At 46.5% G+C, this 22,215-nt stretch overlaps 2 protein-coding genes across 2 annotated transcripts in view; both read left to right on the top strand.

The window, feature by feature from the left end:
- Positions 1–20: 20 nt before the first annotated feature.
- On the top strand, positions 21–11,380 carry ELP6 (elongator acetyltransferase complex subunit 6). The gene is made up of 7 exons (XM_033166059.1): positions 21–122; positions 1,570–1,648; positions 4,606–4,676; positions 6,285–6,424; positions 6,690–6,885; positions 8,873–9,019; positions 10,182–11,380. The coding sequence occupies exons 1-7, from the start codon at positions 69–71 to the stop codon at positions 10,308–10,310; spliced, it is 816 nt and encodes a 271-aa protein (XP_033021950.1). The 5' UTR covers positions 21–68; the 3' UTR covers positions 10,311–11,380.
- A 5,663-nt stretch (positions 11,381–17,043) lies between these two features.
- The window catches only part of SCAP (SREBF chaperone), a 47,510-nt gene continuing 42,338 nt past the window's right edge, over positions 17,044–22,215 (top strand). The window contains exon 1 of the mRNA XM_033164979.1: positions 17,044–17,129. The gene's annotated coding sequence lies outside the window, so the exon portion shown is untranslated. The remainder of the gene's footprint in view (positions 17,130–22,215) is intronic.

Raw genomic sequence — 22,215 nt, 5'->3', positions numbered from 1 at the left:
AAAGCAGCGGAGAGCTCTTTCGACCCTCGGCGGACGCCGTACTGAAGAGAGAGAAAGAGAACGACGCGATGTTCGCAGAGCTGAACGAGCTGCTCGGAGCCTCCGTCGAGAAGCCGGAGCAGGTGAGGGGCCGCCGCCGCCTGGAAGTTTCCGGCCTCCTCTGGCCTCCGTTGAGCGGTGGGCGGAGGGCTGTTGGGTTGTGTGGGGCTCCGGCTCCCAGGATGCAATGCGCGTGCGCGGTTTGAGAGCGAAGCATGCTGGGATTCGTAGTCATTCCCACCCTTGGCCTTCCAGGCCTTTAAAGTGAAGCCTGTTTCTGGAGCCTTGGAGACTTCCAGGTGTTTTGACTTCTAATGTGTCTACCGGGGGATGACAAGATGAAGAAACAGGAAAATAAGACAGCAGTGTTCCCACACCTTATAGCAATCTGATTAAATACAAAAAAGTCATAATAAAAACATAACTTTGAAATAGGTGACTTATATCAAATGAGGTAACATTCAGTAATTCCTTTGAATTTAACGGTACACTACAAAACCAACTCTCAGAATATCAGCAAATAATAATTAAACAGAAATTCACAATTACAATAATTACTAAAGCATAATCAAGAAAAATAACAGCAAGTCACAATGCATAAAATACCACAGTACATACAAAACACTATAAAATGATCGAATTAGAAACAGACATGCAATATGTAAAATTATTATTTTTCATCCCTGATTTCTGTTAATTCTTGTTAATATTAGTTAAATGTGTGTACTGCATTGATACTAACATTATTATTATTATTCTATATTTATTTGTTCTTTGACTTCTTACCATGATAGGGACTCAAGGTGGCTTGTGGATAAAGAACAGCTAGAAACAGCGACAGAAAAATAACCATTAAAAAACAATGAACCATTGATGTACAGTGGTACCACGACTTAGGAAAGTAATCCGTTCCGAAGTCGCGCTCTTTGTAAGTCGAAGGCGCCATCTCGGAACGGGAAAAAATTCTTATGTCGAAAAAGCCACTTTCAAAACTTCGTAAGTCGAGGTATCGTGCTGCCGCTTCTCCTTCGTAAGTCGAAAATTTCGGAAGCGGTGACCATTTTTTCACTTCCGGAGGTTATTTGGAAGTCGAAAAATACGTAAGTCGAGTTACCACTGTAGTTATAACTATATATATCTACATACAGTATACACACACACATAATTATTATTATTTTATATATCACCCTTTTCCTCCAAGGATCTCAAGGTGGTGTAGGCAGTTTTTTCCCCATCCTCATCCAATCTCCGCCATGACCCAGTGGGGTCATAATGTTTCGTTTCCAGACCCTTGGTCATCTTGGTGGTCATCCTCTGCACATGAAACTGGGGAGCCCAGAACTGGATACAGAACTCCCAAGTGGTGTCCAGCCAAGGCAGAATAGAGCGATAATGTTATTTCCCTTGTTCTGGACACTAGACCTCTGTTGATGCAGCCTAGAATTGCATTAGGTTTTTTTGCTGCTGCATCACACAGTTGACTCATGTGATCGTTTCATTTTCATACCCTCCCTATTTTTTGTTTTCCAGGGCAAGCTGACCTTGCTGTGCGCTGACAAAACAGATGCCAGCTTCCTGCTTCACCATTTTCTTTCCTTTTACTTGAAAGGTATGCACTCATTTCAAATATCACAGTTTTTAAATAAATATAAAAAAGTAACAACAATGATCATTGCAAGTCTTTTTACAACCCTGCTAGTGTTGTTAACTGCTTACAATGATCCTTCAGGTATTGTGTAAATTTACTCCAGTCCTTTTGGAATGCTTGATCACGTTGGTTTCAGATTGAATGAATGAATTTATTTTTACGGTCACAGACCAGGCTGGTTTCAGATTTTCCCAGTCAGCTTTGCCAATTCCACAAAGTCCATCATCTTCATCTGCCATTCTTCTTTCGTTGGTATTTCTTATTGCTTCCATTTTTGGGCTAAAAGAATTCTTGCTGCAGTTGTTTCGCACATAATAATAATAATAATAATAATAATAATAAATTATTTGTACCCCGCCCATCTGGCTGGGTCTCCCCAGCCACTCTGGGCGGCTTCCATCAAATATTAAAATACATTTAAAATATCACAGTTTAAAATCTTCCCTAAACAGGGCTGCCTTCAGGTATTTTCTGAATGTCAGGTAGCTATTTATTCCCTTGACCTCTGATGGTCAAGAGAACACATAGTTTTTGATCTCTTTTTGGTATCTCTTCCCCCACTATACCCAGTAAAAATGTTTCTGGTTTCTTAACAAAAGTATTTTTATACATTTTCTTTAACTTATTATATCTGGTAGGCAGGCTGCCCGCAGACTGTCTCGCCAGAGTGGTGCATGCTCTAGTTATCTCTCGCTTGGACTACTGTAATGCGGGGCTACCTTTGAAGGTGACCCAGAAACTACAACTAATCCAGAATGCGGCAGCCAGACTGGTGACTGGGAGCGGCCGCCAAGACCATATAACACCGGTCCTGAAAGACCTACATTGGCTCCTAGTACGTTTCCAAACACAATTCAAAGTGTTAGTGCTGACCTTTCAAGCCCTAAACGGCCTCAGTCCAGTATACCTGCAAGAGTGTCTCCACCCCCATCGTTCTGTCCGGACACTGAGGTCCAGCGCCAAGGGCCTTCTGTCAGTTCCCTCGCTGTGAGAAGCCAAGTTACAGGGAACCAGGCAGAGGGCCTTCTCAGTATTGGCACCCGCCCTGTGGAATGCCCTCCCACCAGATGTCAAAGAGGAAAACAACTACCAGACTTTTAGAAGACATCTGAAGGCATCCCTTTTAATGTTTAATAGACTATTATATTTTAATATTCTGTTGGAAGCCGCCCAGAGTGGCTGGGGAAATCCAGCCAGATGGCTGGGGTATAAATATATTATTATTATTATTATTATTATTATTATTATTATTATTATTATTATTATTTTCCCAGTAAGCTTTTACCTTATTACAAGTCCACCACATATGATAAAAACTCCCTTCCTTTTCTTTACATTTCCAACACTCCTTATTTGTGTGGTGTAGTGGTTAAGAGCGGTGGACTCGTAATCTGGTGAACCGGGTTCACATCCCCACTCCTCCACATGCAGCTGCTGGGTGACCTTGGATTAGTCACACTTCTCTGAAGTCTCTCAGCCTCACTCACCCCACAGAGTATTTGTTGTGGGGGAGGAAGGGAAAAGGAGATTGTTAGCCGCTTTGAGACTCCTTAGGGTAGTGATAAAGTGGGATATCAAATCCAAACTCCTCTTCTTATTATTTCTTGTCCTGTACATTTGAGCAAGTTTGGTTGGTGTTTGGAATCTCCTTTCCTGTCATTTGAATCGGTTCAGGTCCTGCCTTCCAGAGCAGCAGAAAACAAGCTGGCCCCATCTTCCATGGGACAACCCTTCAGAAATTTGATAGTTGTCAAGAGGAATAGGATACTGCCTCAGTGGGTCATAAGAAGTTGCTTTATCAGACTGTTGGCCTACCCAGCTCAGTACTGTATTCTCTCTCTCTGCTGGACTGGCAGTAGTTCTTCAGGGTTTCAAACAAGGGCGTCTTGCCCGACCTTACCTGGCGATTTACTTATTTATTTGTTGCGTTTTGTCAGGAAACCCCCCTCACCCCAACAGGTAGCTTTCCCAGATCCGTTGTGGTACAGGGACCCACCTCCCCCTCTCCGCAGTTCGTCATCCTCCTCTTCTGGAGGAGGAGACCGCTCCTCCAGTGGGGAGGGGGAGATGGAAGCGGGGAGTCGGGACAGGGGCTGTGTCAAGATCACAGAGCCTCAACACCAAACAGGAAGTGGGGAACAGGGACCTTTTCCCGCGCTCCAATCATGAAGGGAGGAAGGACGTGGAAGGGGGAGGCGGGGGTTTAGAATCCCGCGCCTTCTGTGCTGGACCAAGAACCGGAAACGGTCATTCCCGGACTCTGCTGAGGGATGAGATGGACGTTTTTATTTGAGCTCCACTGTAAATATTTGCAGAATAAATAACTTAGTTGTTAGAAGTTCGGCTTCTGGCTGATTACTCATGAGCAACCACTGACGATCTGACACGTTTATATCCCACCTTTTTCCACCATGGACATCAAGGTGGTGGACATGGTTCTCCCCCGCCTCATTTAATCCCCACAGCAACCCCATGAGGTAGCCTTGACTGGCCCAAAGTTACATGGCCAAGTGGGGATCTGAACTCTGATCTCCAACACTCTTAACCACTGCACCACCTAGGCTGTAATAACAGAGGGACCTTCTTGTGCAAAGCTGTCCCCCTGGTTGATGGCCCAACCACCTTGCCTAGAGCAGAGCATCCTTGCCCTCTTGTTGGGTGGCCAGAGTGTGGATTTGGGCATGTACAGTCTAAAGACGCCATCTTGCCCTGCAGTGAATCTGGTATTGTCACGTACAGCAGGATTTGCATCTTTCACAGGATGGGAAAGCCTTGAAAGGTGATGGCAAAAACGACCATGGAAAAAGGCGTGTTCAGAGCAACAGTTCGTTTCCTGCTGATTTTGTGTTGTAATCTCCTTGATGGTAGGAACATCACAGCAGCAAAACAACTTGTGTCCTTTTTTTTTGCCTTTCCAGCTGGCTGTAAAGTCTGTTTCGTGGCCCTTCTGCAGTCCTTCAGCCACTACAACATCGTGGCCCAAAAGCTGGTAAGCCAGGCTGATTTTATTGTATGAATTAAAACATCTCACTCCTGCCTTTCCATTTCTGGCAGCAACAGATCTCACTTTGGAAGGTGGGGGGAAGACAGAGACAGGCCTCCAGGGATGACCTACCTGGCTGCTGGATCAGGCCGAGGGGGCCCAAAAGGGGAACTGTGAAGGGAAGCACAACAGCTCTCCTGATCACGATTACCAGCCATATACGGAATTAAAATTAATACCAAGGGTGCTTCATCATCAGCAACTTAATCCAGTGGCTCTTAAACTTTTGCAGGCTGCTGACACCTTGGTTCCATAAACGCATCCCCAGGGCCCCCTACCCTATAAAATAGCAGTTTACACAACCCACTAAGGACAATAACAACACAATTAAGTTGAGCAAATAAGATTGCATGAAAAGCATTTTCATGCATTCCGACTAACGGAAACATAAGGGGCTTTATAGCACAATGTATTTCTGTGCAACTGCTTCACAAACACACACAAACCTTCACCTACCACAGATGTACGGTTGAGGATTTAGCAGAAAATCAGTAGCTGTTACCAATAATCGTAAATGCAAATGAACTTGACCTAAGGAAATAGCGATAAGAGCAGCAAAACATGAAATGCAGAGTGTGGAAGGTGTTTTGCTTGAGGCTTTAACCTGGTCAATCGTAGAAAAGCGATCAATGCACTTGGAGAAGACCACCTCTAGCCCCCCCCCCCATGCCCTCTTGGCTCTTCAGAAGAAGAAGAAGAGTTTGGATTTGATATCCCGCTTTATCACTACCCGAAGGAGTCTCAAAGCGGCTCACATTCTCCTTTCCCTTCCTCCCCCACAACAAACACTCTGTGAGGTGAGTGGGGCTGGGAGACTTCAGAGAAGTGTGACTAGCCCAAGGTCACCCAGCAGCTGCAGGTGGAGGAGCGGAGACGCGAACCCGGTTCCCCAGATTACAAGTCTACCGCTCTTAACCACTACACCACGCTGGAACTTCCAAGCCTCTCTGTCTCATTCCTGGAATTCTCCCCTATGACATATTCCCTCTCCCGATAACTGGCCATGCTCTTAACCACTACACCACACTGGCTCTCCCTTAAGTAATCCCACTGCCCCCTCCAGTGCTGGCAGCACTCAGCTACAGCATAGCTCAATCGTGTCTCCAACTAAGCACCATCTATGAAGACGCTTCCTGTCAGGAAGGACCATTTCCTTCATTTTGGTATAATTTATGACCAAATAAATTAAGTACATAAGAAAGAACCTGGCTGCTGGATCAGGCCAGAGGGGGCCCTTCTACTCCAAAATCCTGTTTCTGGTGACTGTTCAACACACAGGAACTGGTGCAGAGGTTTCTCACACAGTGTGTTTGGTGTCTCCCCCAAGGGTTTGCATAGCTGTCTGCGTTGATAAACAATGAAAAGGACTTGAAATTGGGTTGTGAGGGACTCCTGGGCCAGCTTCCACGTGGAACGGGAGATGATGAATGTTCCTGCTTGTTGCTTTTGGCCACCCTAGCCAAAAACCCGCCGGAGAGATGTTCAAATGTGCCCGGCGTTTGTTTGCAAAATTGCAATGCTTGCATTTCTCCACCTGCAAATATTGCTTTCCAGGGAGTCAGCTTGGCTGCGGCCAAAGAACGAGGCCAGCTTGTGTTCTTGGAAGGGCTGAAATCCTCAAACGACATACTGTTTGGGGAGCAGCAGCAGCAGCAAGAACAGGCGGGTGAAGCCAGCCCCTTCCAGTTCCTCAGGTAACTTGCATCGCTGCCCTAACCAGATCTACTCAGAAGTAAGTCCGACTGAAGTAGGGTTAGGATTGCAGCCTAAGCCTCCGATAGTATATTTCAGTGGGTGGGAAGGAGAAGTTGCATGGCACCTGTTACATAGGTGTATGTTTGGAGGTAACGTCTCTTGCTTGCGGTGGGATGTTGTGGCTCTGGAGTAGATGTGATCTTCGAGGGACTTAGACCTCAGAGCGGTAAGTAACCTCTCCTCTCCTCCCTCTGTCCCTAGCAGTGGTGATGGCTCAAACCTGAAAGCCCTTTATGAGTTTGTCCGGAGAGCCCTGAGCCCTGCCGCTGGCGGAGACTCGTGGAGGTGCCCTGTGCTGCTCGTGGACAACCTTGGCATCTTGCTGGGCCTGGGTGTGAGACTGACGGACATTCTCGACTTCATCCATTACTGCAGAGTCACGGTGAACGCTCAGCTTAAGGTACCGTGATTGCTGTGCCATTTGCTTTCCCTTTTTCCTTTCGACAGGTGCCTGCCCTGAAACGAGCGGCTGTTGTCACTCCAGCGTAGGCAGGGCTTGGAAGGAAATCCTGAGGCTTTTGCAGCCCTTTCTTGGGCTTCCGAGGACTATTTCCGAAGTGCTTCATACAGGCACCACCAAGCCCTTTTGCACGTTCTCCTTGTGTGCAACCATGTACATGTGCGGCGCTAGGAAATACGTGAATGCAGTGGTACCTCGGTTTAAGAACAGTCCTGTTTACGAACTGTTCAGCTCACAAACTCCGCAAAACCGGAAATAGTGTCCCGGTTTTTGAGGCGCGGGTGGCGCTGTGGTCTAAACCACTGAGCCTCTTGGGTTTGCCGATCAGAAGGTCGGTGGTTTGAATCCCCGCGATGGGGTGAGCTCCCGTTGCTCAGTCCCTGCTCCTGCCAACCAAGCAGTTCGAAAGCATGTCAAAGTCCAAGTAGATAAATAGGTACTGCTCCGGCGGGAAGGTAAACGGCGTTTCTGTGCGCTGCTCTGGTTTCGCCAGAAGCGGCTTAATCATGCTGGCCACATGACCCGGAAAAACTGCGGACAAACGCCGGCTCCCTTGGCCTGTAAAGCAAGATGAGCGCCGCAACCCCAGAGTCGTCTGCGAATGGACTTACCGTATTTTTCGCTCCATAGGATGCACTGGACCATAGGGCGCACCTCTTTTTTAGAGGAGGAAACAAGGAATTTTTTTTCTGGTTTTCCTCCTCTAAAAGCCCTGTTTTTTTGAGGATCAGCTAAAAGTTTAGCAGCTTTTTTGCAAAGGTAAAAGCCCTGGTTTTTTGAGGATCAGCTAAAAGTTTTGCAGCTTTTTTGCAAAGGGAAAAGCCCTGGTTTTTTGAGGATCAGCTAAAAGTTTTGCAGCTTTTTTGCAAAGGGAAAAGCCCTGGTTTTTTTGAGGATCAGCTAAAAGTTTTGCAGCTTTTTTTGCAAAGGGAAAAGCCCTGGTTTTTTTTTTTTTTAGAATCAGCTAAATGTTTTGCAGCTTTTTTTGCAAAGGGGGAAAAGCAAAGAGGAAAAGCCCCATTTTTATGGGGTTCCACTCACATTTCTGAAAAATCTTAAGGAAAGGGAGCAGTTTCTACTGTTTCCAGACAGATAATCTAATCAGCCAGTCACATGTCCTAGGGAAACAAACAACCTCCCTCTGCAGCACATTCAACAATGGAGGGCGGGGCTGAAAGGGAGCCGGGACTCTTATCTCTCTCCCGATCTCTTGCTGATGAGCTGCTGAGCGGGGTCCTTTCAACACCCCCTTTTCTCTTTGTAAAATAAAAAGCATGATCCTCTTTTGGCCCCTGGGCAATTCAGCTCCAGGGACCACCATTCGCTCCATAAGACGCACAGGTATTTCCCCTTGCTTTTTAGGAGGGAAAAAGTGTGTCTTATGGAGCGAAAAATATGGTAACTCAGGCGTCCTTTACCTTTTTTTTTTGAGAACTTTACCTCGAACTAAGAACGGAATCCAAACAGTGGAAGGGCACCGATGGCAGGAGGCCTCATTAGGGAACACGCACCTCGGTGTAAGAACGGTTTCGGTTTGAGAACGGACTTCCGGAACGGATTAAGTTCGTAAACTGAGGTACCACTGTAAATAATTTCATTCAAACCCTGAAATGGTGGGAGAGAGCTGGAGAGTCCTCGTGACTCACAAGGAGACCCTCTCCCGAGCCTGAAGAGGGCGTACATTTAGCTTTTTAAAATTTTACCTGAGTTGTTTTAATTTGCTGTAGCTGCCTTGAGTCCTGGTCTGGGGGAAAAGGTGGGGTATATATAAATAGAATAGTAATCTGCCTCTCAGCTTCAAAAATTCAAAATTCAGCTCAGTGCAGATACTACGTAGTTAGGAGACTGAGGGCGGGTGTCTTATCTGCGCCTCCTGGTCTGATCTAAAATTGGAGCTGAAACTGTTGTGGTGCTTCCTGGCTCTCAGGGGAACTTAATTGTGATGCTGCACAGCAGCTCCGACTCGGAGGACGAGGAGAATGAGCTGCTTGTGAAGGCTGTCCATCACCAGAGCAATCGGATCCTATTGGCAGAAGGACTGGTGACTGGCTACTGCAAGGATGTTCACGGGCAGGTGAGTGTGTTGAACCAAATATGAAGATGGAGGACCTGCAAACAACACCTTCGTAGTCAAGGTAACCCCACGATCAATTGGTAGTTGTTGCAGCAGTGAGCTCGTCTATCTTTCGATTCACTTGCTTTGATGTAAGCTAATTGGCTTGCTTTGATGCTCTCCTGGACTCCGAGTAGAGCTGGGCGACATCTGGTTTTCAACATTGCCACATACAGTATCACCAGCTAAACATCGTGATATACTGATGTATCACAGTGTCCGAAATAACGAAGGAGCTCTGTAGAGGGCTGGCTTCACAGTTTTCCCCACATTGTGATTTTTGCAGAGCACACAAACACACACACACATCGTGATTTGTGATATACAGTTGAAACTCGAAAAATTAGAATATCATGGAAAGGTTCATTTCTTTCAGTAATTCAACTTAAAAGGTGAAACTAATATATGAGATAGACTCATGACATGCAAAGCGAGATATGTCAAGCCTTTATTTGTTACAATTGTGATGATTATGGCGTACAGCTGATGAGAACCCCAAATTAACAATCTCAACTTTGGGGTTTTCATTAGCTGTGTGCCATAATCATCACAATTATAACAAATAAATGCTTGAAATATCTCGCTTTGCGTGCCATGAGTCTATCTCATACATTAAACTCCAGTAGCTAATGAAAACAATTGCTTACATAAATGGACGTTTATGGGGAGGGGGAGATGGAAGCAGGAAGTCGGGGCAGGGGCTGTGACAGTGTTGGAGAGCCTCAGCATCAAGCAGGAAGTGGGGGACAGGGACCTTTTCCCGCGCCCCGTTTTCGCAGGGAGGAAGGACGTGAAAGGGGGAGGCGGGGGTTCAGGATCCCGCACCTCTTATGTTGGACCAAGAACCGGAAACGGACATTCCCGGACTCTGCAGAGGGATGAGCTGGACGTCTTTACTATAGCTCCACTGTAAATATCTGCACAATAAAGAACTTAGTTTGTAGAAGTTCTGCGTCAGCCTGATTCCTCATGAGCAACCACTGAGAGTCCTTACATACATTTTTTTAAATGTAAAAAGCATTAAAAAGCATTAAATAAACGCTCTCCCTTCCCCTTTCTTTGCTCCCCTTTCTTTGCTCCCTTCCCCTTTCTTTCCCCTCAATTTCCCCTTTCTTTGCTCCAGTTATCAATCATCCAGCGGAGCTCGTGGGAGAGGAAAGCGGAGCGGGACCTCCAGCGCATTTACCAGTACAAGATCCAGGACAGAAACGTCGTGTTTTTTGCTCGCGGGATGTCGGCGGCTGTGCTGTGACTTTCTGAGGGTGAGGTGCAGGGGCAGTGGAGAGTTGAGTGGCTCCTTCCTCGGGAAGATCTCAAGGCATCGAGAGAGGGACAGATGGATTCTCCCATGCAGAGGTGGCTTCTGCAGTGATGGTTCAGTCACTATGGCGTCCTGTTGGGGTTTGATCCGCGGCAGAACAGGGCACTGGCTTCCCACCACCACTGCAGTCCTCTGTCTGATCTTGAATTTGTTCTGAGCTGCTCTGTGGACAATGTCGAAAACAAGGAAAATACTGCAACCAGCTCTGCAGCAGTTTGGGGCCTCTCACTAAAAAGAACTGGTGCTCCAGCCAGCCTTGGTGTTGCGCCAGGTGGTCCCGGTTGGTTCGCCGGCTCTCGGGTCGGTGTCGAAAGAGAGCAAGGCATGTCAGGAGGCAGAGGCCACTGAAAATGCTCTGTGCTCAGTTGCGTACAGGTGCTGTGCCCATCTTCGCAGGCTGTCAGGTCGCCCAAGATACCAACACAACCCAGCCTTCAAGTATGCTACGGATATGACTTGTGTGCAGATGAGATAACTCAGGGAAGTGAGCCAAGCCGCACAGTCTGATTAAAGGGGCACCAGAGTAACCCTTGTAGTTAAGGCAGGGAGCTCAAAGTTACTTTCTGCAGGGATCACGATCAATTTCCCCATGAGCAACTTGGTCATGCGACCAAGTCACCGTAACCTGACCTGTACTTGATTTCACATCAGAAGTCAGGGAAAACAGAAGTTTGGGGGGAAACAGCCTTGCGGGCCGCATTAGGAGCCTTGCAGGGGCCCAATGTGAGCCCCAGGCTGGCGGTTCCCAACCCCGGGCTTGAGAAAGACAGGACCAGGACAACAAGGGACACCTCTGCTCATCCCAGGCACTCCATTCTCCTCGTCTGGATTTGGGCCTGAAAGCATGGGGAATCTCTGACATAGCCCAACACCATTTCTGATTGCGGGATGGGTCTGTTAAGGCCTCCACCTTAAACCCAGCGGAATCGTGAGACAGCCTTAACTCCGGCCTTAAACCAGCAGGGTTTTTGACAACCGAATAAACACGCAGTTCAAGACCAGTTGCAGATTTCGTGCTTGTTTGAGCCAAACCTGTTCTCTCCTATTTAGTTTGGATTTGCAATGCAGCCTTGCAAACTCTGTTGGGATGCTGCTGTCCACTGGAAAGGACAGGGCTTAATGACTCTCTCCAGTCAGCACCGACCTTTGTCCCCAAGAATCCATCTCAAAGACAGGAAGGTGGAGACATCCCTGCCCCGACTATTAATCACCGGTGGCAGATTGCTGTGCTTCCTTCGGCAAGGAGCCTTAAGTTAAAGATCTCCGCCAAGTGGAGGAAATAGGGCGGTCCCAGATCTCCTTAATGTACCTGCATTCTGGTCCTGGGAGGTAGAGTGTGCAAGCTGAAGAGCCAGGCACCGATGGAAGACAGGCTCCCCACTGATTAAAAAATACTGATAAGTGGGCTCTGGTTCTGCTGAAGCAGGAGCAGGGGACCATTTGAAGCCTGAGGTCAACATTCCTTTGTGAGCCATTTTCTGGGGGCCATAATCCAGAGGTGAGCGGGATCAGAGGCAAAGTGGATTGAGCCAATGGGTGTGACTCTTGCCTTTGCGAAGGAGGCTCCATTCCAGCTGTGTAAAGCCAGCTGCCAGACGTACACACACACACACACACACACACACACACACACACACGGTAAGAGGTAAGAGAGTCCCACCTCCATCCAAGCAAGAGGCATTGTATTGCAGGGGGTTGGATTAGATGACCCTTGGTATCCCTACCAACTCTACAATTCTATGATTATCACCATACAGAAGCACTAGAAGACTCGAAGCAGGACCACTGAAGGGTCTCGCTTGGGGATGTGGAGCCCAGCTTGAGGAAAGTCTCCCAAGGGCCAAGTACGGACTTCCTCCCGGGCTGTGTCCAGAAAGAGGTATTGGGGGATGAGTGTTCGGACCCCTAGGCTCTCACTTGTGGGGTGCCTCAGGGCTCTGTCCTCTCCCCCATGCTTTTTAACATCTTCATGAAGCTGCTGGGAGAGAGCATCAGGGGATTTAGGCTGGGTGCCCACCAGTATGCAGGTGATACCCAGCTCTACCTCTCCTTCAAAGCAGAACCAGTGAGGGCAGTGAAGGTCCTGTGTGTGTGAGTGTCTGGATACAGTTGGCTGATGGATTGAGGTTGAATCCTGACAAGACAGAAGTACTGTTCTTGGGGGACAGTGGGTGGGTGGATGTGTGGGACTCACTGGTCCTGAATGGTGTATCGGTGCCCCTGAAAAACCAGGTGTACAGCCTAGGAGTCATTTTGGACTCGCAGCTGTCCATGGAGGTACAGGTAAGTTCTGTGCCCAGAGCAGCTGTTTACCTGCTCCATCTAGTATGCAGGCTGAGACCCTACCTGCCCACAAACTTTCACCAGATACAGGTAGGTAGCCGTGTTGGTCTGCCATAGTCAAAACAAAGTAAAAAATAAAAAAGATCCTTCCAGTAGCACCTTAGAGACCAACTAAGTTTGTTCTTGGTATGAGCTTTCGTGTGCATGCACACTTCTTCAGATACACTGAAACAGAAGTCACCAGACCCTTATATATAGTGAGAGAGTGGGGAGGGGTATTACTCAGAAGGGTGGTGGGAATGGGGGATTGGCTGATAGGTGTGGAAAACCTGTATAAGGGTCTGGTGACTTATGTTTCAGTGAAGTGTGCATGCACACGAAAGCTCATACCAAGAACAAACTTAGTTGGTCTCTAAGGTGCTACTGGAAGGATTTATTTTATTATTTTGTTTTGACTATGGCAGACCAACACAGCTACCTACCTACCTGTAACTTGTTTAGGGAGGTTTTGAAGGACTGGTGTTTTTATTACGTTTTTAGATATGTTGTAAGCCGCCGGGAGTGGCTGGGGAAACCCAGCCAGATGGGCAGGGTATAAATATTATTATTCCATAATATGACACCCAGTGTTGACATTCTGTCTCCGACCTGCTGCAGGAAAGGGAACGTTGGTTGCTCTGTATATTGACAGCTGTGATGGATGACTTAGAATCATAGAATCCTAGAGTTGGAAGAGACCCCAAGGGCCATCCAGTCCAACCCCCTGCCAAGCAGGAAACACCATCCAAGCATTCCTGACAGATGGCTGTCAAGCCTCCGCTTAAAGACCTCCAAAGAAGGAGACTCCACCACACTCCTTGGTAGCAAATTCCACTGCCGAACAGCTCTCACTGTCAGGAAGTTCTTCCTAATGTTTAGGTGGAATCTTCCTTCTTGTAGTTTGAATCCTTTGCCCCGTGTCCGCTTCTCTGGAGCAGCAGAAAACAACCTTTCTCCCTCCTCTAGATGACATCCTTTGATATATTTGAACATGGCTATCATATCACCCCTTAACCTTCTCTTCTCCAGGCTAAACATACCCAGCTCCCTAAGCCGTTCCTCATAAGGCATCGTTTCCAGGCCTTTGATCATTTTGGTTGCCCTCTTCTGGACACGTTCCAGCTTGTCAGTATCCTTCTTGAACTGTGGTGCCCAGACTTCTTCCCACATCTTCAGTAAAGGTGTGAGAAGACAGGAATGATGTGTACACTCAGAGTTTGCTACAGGGCTCCGACCCCACCCGTTATTGTCAGACAGCTAAACCTAGGAGAAGCTGGGTGTGGAGTGTATGGAAGGATAGTTGCTTTGTGTCTCAACACATAACACTTTGAAAGCCATCTAATCTGAATGTTGGAAGATTCAGGACAGATAAAGTCCTCTTTCACGCAGTGCATAGTTAAACTATGGAACTCCCTCCCACAAGAGTCAGGGAGGGCCACCAGCTTTAAAAGAGGAACAAATTTATGGAGAAGAGGGCCATGGGTGGCTGTGCTTTGCACTGCTTAGAACAAGTGTTGAGGTTTCAGACAAGAGACTGTTCCAGATAGAAGAAATTATTTGCTACAAATTGGAATCTGTTGATTCATCATACTTTTTCTCTCAGACATTTATTACTTTTGATTTATAACATGCCCCACCTTTGAAGGCTTAGATTTATCTAATTCTGAATAAAAGAGGCAGTCATACAAATTGGTGGAAGGAAAAGGCTGTTTGGTGTTGCCCGGGCTACACCATTATTATGACTCCGGGGGGGGGGAATTGTTTTATAATTATGGTAGACTTGAAACAGGGATGGAGAGATTAGATTTGTTTTTTCCAACCTAAAGAGGCTTAATGTATTGCTGGCCTTGTGCAACCTGAAACCTCAGGCTCTATCGTATACGTGAAGAGCAGCAGATTCTGCTTATAGCAAAACCCAGCAGCTTTTCTTCGCACAGAATGCAGGCAGCTAACAATTAAGGCAAGAGTAGACTGCACTCAATTCCCCCCTACCCGACTGCACTCAGTTAAAAGTATATTTTAAAAATTGTTTACTGTGCCTACTGTCATAAGAAAAAACTGCTCCCTTTCCCTTACGGGGTACCCAAGAGCCCATATGGAGTCCTTATGTAGGTTCTCTATCAGTAGGAGAAAATAACAGAGGCCACCCAGAGAATATTGAGAAGCAAAGCAGCAAGTAAACCTGATCTTTATTAAACTGTTGCAACAGGGCCCCCCACTCACCACATGCAGGAGGGAGGAGGAAACCAGAACATTGGTGTGCAAGCTCTTATATAGGCTTTTGAAATTGCCCCCCCCCCCCGAAACATCATACATACATCACAGAAGGAGGCGGTCAACAACAGAGGAGGCGGTCTGCAACAGAAATCCTGTTTGCCAGGGTACCTGATAATGGTCACTGATTGCATTGCTTGAGCAGTCTGGCCATTCTTTGGTGATGGCAAATACTGTACTCAGTTCCTGAATCCAGGATCATAGGCTCACCCTATTCATATACAGATATGCCCTTAAGACAGGATTTGTGAACAAAGAGCCATTGGGGAGGTTTTCCCCATTTCCTTCCTCCTTGCTGAAAAATATTTGAGGTCAATTTGGGAGAGTCAAATGGCTTCAGGATTATTTTCCTGCACTGTTTCAGACATAACAAAATAAAGAATAAAAAAAATCCTTCCAGTAGCACCTTAGAGACCAACTAAGTTTGTTCTTGGTATGAGCAACTTCTCTTTCCAGTCTGTTTCTGAAATTCCTTTGCAGTAAGACAGCTACTTTGAGATCTTGTCTATTTTTCATTTTGTTTTGACTATGGCAGACCAACACGGCTACCTACCTGTAACTGTTTCAGACATGTGGTTTATATATTTATGTATCTGTTTGCCTGGTACATTTATGAACATTTATTTTATATCTTAGACCTTATAATTCTCTTAACACCTACTGAACATTTTCTTACACTGTGTTATATGGAATTGGGTCATAACCAACTCTGGAAAGCAGCTTATCAAGATGTTTTAGACAATTATTCTTTTCCAAATCTGAGCAGACCAACACGGCTACCTACCTGTAACTGTCAACTAAGGGATTGACTCTTCTGGATAGACTCTAGAAGGGACCTGCAACTAATTAGAACACCCAATTCCCCCTTGGTAGCCATCCTTGAGAGCAGAACATTTTAGAGTGGGCTATCTTACAAAACTAACCAGTTTCCTTAAGAAATGCCTTTATTTAACTGTGCTTCCAAGTGATGCCCATTGCAGTCTTGGGTGGCTGCTACAACAAGGTCCCACATGCAGATAGATGGAAGACATGTTAGCCTGCGCCTTATATATCACACAAGCAAGCAGGCACAACCTGGCATAATTCTCTTTTTTCTTTTGAGTGACAATAGTAGCTCGTAACACACAGTGCGGCAGTTTATTCACTGGCTTAACAAAAAATGCCGGAAAAAGGAATGAAGATAAAATCGCTGTAAATTGTTGTGAATATTTTGAAGTTTAATCTGAAATCAAGCTGGATTTGTGTTTGTTGGTGCCTCTGGTACATTCTCTTACATCATGGATGTTGGCAAATTGGATTTTTAAAAGTGAAAAAAAATATATATTAGAATTGGAGCTGTCAGAGATTATGGACTCTGTAGAAGGCCGCTTCCCATGTTCCTGTTTAAAGCTGCCTTGTATTTGGAATCATGAGGACTGGAATCTTAGGTGCTTTCTTTTTTATATTAAAAAATAAGTTTATACTTAGAACCGTGAAGACTAGAATCCTGCTTTGCTTTAAGGGAAATGATCCTAGCTAAGTGGTAGAGCACCTGCTTGGCATGCAGAAGGTCTCAGGTTCAACCCCTGGACTGCGAGAGAGCTGTGCCTGAAATACCGGGGTGTAGCTGCCAGTCAGTGCAGACAACACTGAACTGGATGGACCAACGCGGGCGGGGAAGGAAAGCGCGTTCCTTCCTGGCGCATGCGCGTAGTGATCAGGGTGACGCTCATCCTCCGCGCCGGCCTAGGACGTGGACGTGAGGAAAGGAAGGTGTGGCTTAGCAGAACGAAAAGCCGGGGGGGGGCGGGGGAGGAGGAGCTGAAGAGAAGAGGGGCGGGGAAGCGCCGCGTGCGCATAGTGGTCAGAGGGACGCTGGGCGTCGTGACGTGTTTTCTCATCCAGGGAGGGAGGCAGTCGAGGGATGGGCGTGGCTTAGGAGATTGAGGGGCGGGGGCGCGCGCACAGGTGCGGCGGAACGGAGCGTGAGGGGCGGGCGCATGCGCGCTCGCGAGGCCCGAGGCGGGGAAAGAGGCGGAGCGGCGGCTGAGGCGGCAGCGCGCGAGAGGAGAGCGAGCGGAGCCGCCGGCGTCAGGGAGCGAGAGCGAGAGAAGAGAGAGAAGGAAGCCGGCCGTCTTTAAGCTTCCTCCCGCGTCCTCGCTTCCCGCCGCTCAGGTGAGGTGACGGCCTTCCTCTCGGTGGCGACGCCGCTGAGGGAAGGGGCGAGGCGTGGGGGGGGGGGCGCCAGTAGGCCGCGAGGAGGAGGAGGAGGAGGAGGGCGCGGTTTGCGGTGGGGGAGGGGGAGAGGTTAAGCATGGAGTAAGGTGAGCCCCGCGGCTGGATCAGGCCCGAGGGGGTGCCCCACCCAGCCCAGCTATCCTGTTCCCGCAGTGGCCGAGCGGGGGAAAACCCGCCACAGCGCTTTCCCACAGAATGGGAAGGGGTCCCGAGGGTCATCTAGTCCAACCCCCTTGCAAGGCAACGGATATGCAGGTGGATCCGACCTTGGGGCGTTGAACCGCCAAAGTTTCTCCCCTCCTGTGATTCCCAGCGACTGGTATTCGGAAGCACCGCTGCCTCCAGCTGTGGAGGAAGAGCGCAGCCTCCGCCTTGGCCTTTGATAGCCCTCTCCTCCTCCTCCTCCTCCTCCTCCTCCTCCTCCTCCTCCTCCTCCTCCATGAACCATCATTTAAAGCCATTCAGGTTGTTGGCCATTGCCCCTTCCTGTGGAAGGGAGTTCCAGAGTTTAACTGTGCACTGCAAGTCTTTTCTTTTATCTGACCTTCCTCTTCCAACCTTCAGCTTCCTTGGATCTACAGGAGTGTTATGGGAGACGGAGAAAAAACTCCTTTCTATCCACTTTCTGCATGCAATGCATAGTTTTATAAATGATCGCCTCATACTCAGGTGGCTTCTAGCGGCAGACTGAGGAGGAGGTTATACGTGTGTTTACGAACCAGTCTCATTTTTAAAATCCCGCCCTTCTTAAGAGTTGAGGACACTTGTGCGTAGTGTATGGTCTGTCCGTTAAATTTTTTTTTTTTATAACAACCCTGTTAGGTAGGTGATATTGCAGGATGTTCCTGCTTCACTTCTCTCCCCACCAGTAAGTGTCACTAATAAATTGTTATGCCCTGTTATACCCTTATACCCCGCCTGCCAAGTGAAGCTATTGAGCTCCCTTGCAATATATGGTAACAAAAGCTGATGTAGCACATTGAAGAGTAACACATTTTATTGTGCCATAAGCTTTCTGATGAATCCACGTAAGTGCATGCTTTAATAAATTGTGTCAACCTTTTTAAGACAGTGCAAGACTTTTTGCTTTTAGTGCCACAGATTAACCTAGCTAACCCTTTGAAGTATGCTAACACAAATCCCTGTAGCTGAAAACTAGCATGTCAGGGAGAAAGGCAGTGGTCTAACTTTCTCTTAGAAAGTGCATGCACACGAAAGCTCATACCAAGAACAAACTTAGTTGGTCTCTAAGGTGCTACTGGAAAGAATTTTTTTTATTTTGTTTTCTCTCCATTAGGCAGTGATTTATTTAGCTTGCTCTGTGAATGGGTGTGGAGGAGTATTTGAATATCAAGACTTACAGCCCAAACACATGCTTACCATGTGAGAACAAGGCCTCAGGTCACTCAGTATCGGGTGAAAACTAGTTTAGTCTTCAATGTGCTCTAAGGATGTAGGAAGTGACAGAGCAGGGCTGTCTGTACTTTGAGGAAGCCCTCCTTACTTCTCAACAATCATGCATAGGTTTGACATTGGGGGTAGGGGGATGAGCATGGACTGTCATGTTGCTTCTGACTGGAGTAGAAAGAGGACTCAGCTTTACACACAGAAGTTTGCCAGGCCATTCTTCTTTTACAATGGATGGTAATATTTTTTTTGTGTGTTTTTGTGCTGCCCTTCCTCTTAAAGGAGCCCAGAGAAGTGTGCAGCAGAGTAAGAAGTAAAATTGTTAACATCTAAAAACTACAAAACTAAAATAGTATAGCACAAGTGCAGTACTGTCAGCACTGCTAGATTCACATCAGATTTACTGTATTTCCGCAAATCCTGAGCAAACAGGCATGACATCTAAGTGCTAATGCTCGCAACAGACCTGTAAAGTATGTTAGAATTACTATCTGCCATACTGTGGAGGGACAGTTGCTTGCCTAAAGCCACCGAGGGTGTTCATGGCAGAGGCAAGCTTTGAACCACAGACATCTTGATTCGTAGCTCAGGTTGTTGGTCAGTACGCTAAGACGCTTTTCCCTTCAAAGAGATGCTGTGTCTGTTAACAGGGAACAGCTTATTTCATGATGCTAACAGGAAATGGCTTACTTCATGAAGCAGGTAGAAAGTACACTTTGGTTGCTTTAGCAATACCCTATACCTCCACTCTTGAGTCATTGCTTTCACTGTCACATTTTCCTAGTGTGTGTTCAAATACATTCCCTGCAACCCTGTGAGTCAGTGAGGGCAGAAACTTGGCTTTCAGGAGTATCGGTGTGATTAAGTAAAAAAGTGCACAGGTCTACATGATAGAATTCCTCGCAGTTGTGAAAGCAAATAAGGGGGAGTTTTGGTAATCAGTTATGATGTTTGTCTTTATGTGCCTTCAGCAACCATGGGTTTTTCTTTTAAGGAGAGGCAGAATAGAAATCTTAAAATTATATCTATTATATTTAAAAGTAATGAAACAATGTAGTGTCTTTGTCAAGACCTAGCTGATGACATAATAATTATATTAACCATTAAGTAACATGCAAATGTTCCCTTTTGAAATGAACTTCACATCATGCTGCCTTGAGGGCAGGCAGAGTGATAACATTTCTCCTTGTAAAATATGGATCTGGGTCTTGATGCAATATGAAATCTTCCTGAGGAGGAAGAATGTAGGTCTCAGCTGGTTTGGTTTATGGACAGGAAGCAAGGTTTTAAAAAGGGTATTTTTTGTGGGGGGGGGATGTGCACCAGTGTTGTTTTAGTATAAGATCATCCTGCTTTGCAGCTGGTAAGCAGGATTATCTGATCCTGCACAGTGCTCCTCCTCCACAAGTGGGAAGCTGATCATGAAGGAGCAGCAACCAGCACTGCACAGGATTGGATCCTCCTGCTTAACAGCCCTGATCCTGTGCAGTGCTGCAGGAAAGCAGCTTGCAAAGCAGTACCCACACTCTACAGGATTTATGCTGTTTTACGGAGGCATTGGTCACGCATGGCAGGGGTGTTGAACAGGGTGGAGAGCTATGGCATTGAGCCTACCTTCTCCCAGGAAGACAGCCAGGTAGGGCTCAGTCTGGCTCTTCTTCCTGCCAGATGTTCCATCCCCTGACAGCGAGGGATCGCTCTGGGCCCATCCAACATGACTCACAGCAATCCTTGGCTGTGTGTAGTGGACTCATCCTTGACCCTCTGAATATTCCTGATTTGGCTCAGCGTTGAGCCCTATTACTCACCATGGCAAAACACCAATAATATACTATAGTCATGAAGCAGTGGTGACAGTTGTTTTGTGGAACATGAAAGGGAAAACAAGGTTGCCTGTGTACATGGCAAAGCAGTCAAAGCGTGGAAGGGGACTGTGCTATGTGTACACATCTAGTGTCAGTTCTATAGCTTGCACTGCATGTTGCATGCAGGTGATCCTGATTGTGGTATGCATTGCAAGCTGCTTTTGAACTGGGCAGTTATGAGAAAGCCAGCGGCATTCTCACAATTGCTGCAGTGCTTTTTCTGGTCCCACAGAAAGTGCTGTTGGCCATATCTGTGATTGCTTTGTTTGCATACTACAGATGTGTAGCCCTAAGGACTCCCATAGGAAATAATGTATTGCATGAAGCAGGGAGGCAAATGGAAAGAGAGACATTCTTCAGGAGTTCACAAAAGGAAATTCCCCTTGTTTTCTATCATATATTTTTTGTTATCTCAGACAGAAAATTCCATTATCCTCAAGGCTCTTATCTAGTGGAATTTACAACTGTGCTTTTTTGTATTTGTATTTTCAAAAACCAAGGGTAATATGGATTGTTAATCACTAACCTACACTTCCATTGCTGCTATTCAGGGTGGCAGTTCACCGGGGATCACCAGCCTTCTTGGGCCTGGGGGAACATTTGCAAGCCAATTAAACTGTTGTGGGCACCACAACCAAGTGCACACACACTGCAACCTGTTATATTGGTTGCATAGGAATGCTTCTCTCAATCTATTGTGGGGCCGGAACCCTGTGGGCTTTAAAACGGCCTCTATGGGGCACACAGATACCATGCTGGCAACCTTCACAGTGTGTTCTGACCTGCATTTAAATATTTATGATCTTTCTATTCTACTCCCCTTAAGCACAGTACTATGTGTGGGTTTTTCTTTATGTTTTTTAAATAGTGATTAGCCATAATTTCGTATGGAAGAGACATGGTGCCAGGCTGGGAAAATGTGGGATAAAAATCAAACCCTTGCCGTGACTCTGCACGATGTCTCAGTCTCTGAGAAATCAATATTTTGATATGGCAGCACCTACCTGTGCTTTGGAACTGCCCATTAACAGGCATGCACCCTTGCTAAACTGTTTTAGATCCTTGCTAAAACATATTTATTCCAGTTGCAGGTAGGTAGCCGTGTTGGTCTGCCATAGTCGAAACAAAATAAAAAAAATTCCTTCCAGTAGCACTTTTTTCAGAGTGCACGCACACAAAAGCTCATGCCAATAACAAACTTAGTTGGTCTTTAAGTTGCTACTGGAAGGAATTTTTTTGTTTCGTTTCGACTATGGCAGACCAACACAGCTACCTACCTGCAACTAGAACTGTGGAAGGCACCACATTGAGCTGCATGAAATGGAAGTCCATGAGCCTCACCAAGAAACTTGCACAGGTACTGACTGACATCTTCTTTCTGAATTAAATGCAAGAATCTGGACATTATACCTAAGGGTCTTAGAATTAAGAACCCTCTACAATCTACTTATCCTACTGAATATGCAAGGAAACTATGCCACACTTGCTGAAGAAGTGTGCATGCACACGGAAGCTCATACCAATAACAAGCTTAGTTGGCCTCTAAGGTGCTACTGGAAGGAATTTTTTTAATATTTATTCCAGCAAGTCTATCCATACATATAGCATACTTATGTATATTTGGTTTTAAAACATTGCTGATTTTATATGTGTATTATTGATTATTATTTCTTGTGCACTGCCGTGTGTGTGTGTGTGTGTGTTTGTACATTTTTTGAGGTGGTGGACCTTTATTTAGCCAGGGTGGTCCT

The sequence above is a fragment of the Lacerta agilis genome, chromosome 12, assembly GCF_009819535.1.
Source record: "Lacerta agilis isolate rLacAgi1 chromosome 12, rLacAgi1.pri, whole genome shotgun sequence".
Classification (NCBI taxonomy): domain Eukaryota; kingdom Metazoa; phylum Chordata; class Lepidosauria; order Squamata; family Lacertidae; genus Lacerta; species Lacerta agilis.
The sequence above is the reverse complement of the archived record's forward strand: the minus strand, read 5'-3'. Positions and strand labels throughout refer to the sequence as shown.